The following is a 1,797-nucleotide window of genomic DNA, read 5'->3' as shown; positions in this document are numbered from 1 at the left end:
TATTATGTTACATAGAGCCGGTTGGGTATCCAAAAGAAAAACAATATTTTGGGCTTTGACTACAGTATGTCAGTAAACACCAGCCCTGCCCTGCATCGGCAATACTTATCCTGTCGGCGAATCCTGTCCTATTTCGTCCCTGGTAAAGGTCTCGTGGCTCTACGACACATTCCACATACTTAAATGATGGTCGATGTTATGCCACTTTGTTTGTAAGACGCAAACGACGTCTGTGCAGTTCAAATACGACAAACAAATGCTACCAACGTGTTTACAGATGCCCAGGATAAATTATTGTAATGCATGAGCTAAAAGGATAGCATAACTGCTTCTTTATTTGTTTCTTGTCTACTGACTTGCCTCAACAAATACAGAAATATGAAGCATATATTAAAAAGAGAGCAAAATTCTTATTAACATCTTAGCCGATAATATTCACTGACCACAGCCCCAGTAAACATTCCTCGGTTTTTATTCACTTCCTAGCATTAGAGAAGGTTTCAAAGCCAGGGGTGCATTTAATTTGCCCGGATTGGTTAGAGTCTGATATGGATAGACTACATTTTGATGGTATTTACTACAAGACCAAGGTCAGTCGGGATACAAAGACTAGACAAGAGTAGGAGTGTCTCATGAATGCAGCAGTGTAGTCACCAATCCCGTAAGCACATGCCCCAACGCTTGCCTTACTCAGACGTCTGGACAATTAAGATCGCCGTCTAGATGTCTCGCACTCAAACATGCAACAGATTATGGAAACAGATTGAGACAAGTCTCCCTACCTTCACTCCTTCCACCTTGATCATATTTGTGTGCTCTATCAAGACAATGTATTACTTACACGAGGTTTTGTTGTCATAATCTTGTAGCGATTTTTTGGCTGAACGAAGATGCAGCCTTGCCACTACCAAAGAACTGCCTGACAAAACGCTTGCGACTTTGATAGGGGCTTCATGAAGACTTGCTCACCACGTGGGATCACACGCATGCAGGGCAGTGCTCAGTCCCATTAGCTTAAACACACTACGACGGCAGAACATGGAGTCGGTTGCCATCGTGAGGAAGGTAATCGGGTAGGGCTGCAGAGAGGTGCGATGAGAGTGCCATCCGGTCAGTCAAACTGGAGATAGTAGAGCGGATGTGATGGACTCGTAGTAATGGGGTTGGCAACAATGTATGCAGGAAAAGAAAGTGACCCTCGAAAAAGACAAACGAAACCCAGTGAAAGCAGCAGCCATCCCCTCATATGATTGCACCAGTCATTCCGCACAGGTAGTTGGTAGGATTTTTGCGATTGTATAGTCTTTCTGCAAACCACCAACCGTTATTCATGTCTGACTTATGCTGAAAATTTCGAGGTCTGTGTGAGCTTTCCTACCAAGCCATGAAGTTACTTGTTCTGTTCACCACCTCTGTCCTCAATAACATATCGTGGCAATGAAACCACCAACAGTCTTTGTACTTAACATAATGGTATTCGTCACATTCTCATCAAACAGGCGATTTCGAATGCTGCCCCATTCGCATTCCCACAAAGTGGGTGGTCATGCAAGGGTGAGGTGAAATGAAGAAATTGTTGACTGGGCATGGCAACAATGATGTGTTAAAGGCGGCGTGAAATCGTGGCAAGTTAAATGACATGCGTTCAAGGTCTCACTGAACAGTGGCACCTTTTCTGTCTCCAACATCCCCCATATGTGGGAAATGCAATGGCAGGAAAAAGGACCTGGAGTGGAGGACATGCTCGTAACTAACAGCCTTTTCACTTGCAATACCTCGTCTATTTGTTTAAAACTT

At 43.9% G+C, this 1,797-nt stretch overlaps 1 protein-coding gene across 1 annotated transcript in view; it reads left to right on the top strand. All coding sequences in view use genetic code 11, as the record gives it.

Moving 5' to 3' along the window:
- EGR_10840 (hypothetical protein) overlaps window positions 1-1,797 on the top strand; it is a gene marked incomplete at both ends in the record, with an annotated part of 6,151 nt that overhangs the window by 1,190 nt on the left and 3,164 nt on the right. Inside the window, one exon of the mRNA XM_024500089.1 lies at window positions 426-570. Within this exon, the coding sequence (XP_024345495.1) occupies window positions 426-570 (145 nt within the window). The remainder of the gene's footprint in view (window positions 1-425; window positions 571-1,797) is intronic.

This window comes from Echinococcus granulosus (assembly GCF_000524195.1).
Source record: "Echinococcus granulosus chromosome Unknown EG_S00281, whole genome shotgun sequence".
NCBI classification, from domain to species: domain Eukaryota; kingdom Metazoa; phylum Platyhelminthes; class Cestoda; order Cyclophyllidea; family Taeniidae; genus Echinococcus; species Echinococcus granulosus.
This window is presented reverse-complemented; position numbering and strand designations above follow the sequence as displayed.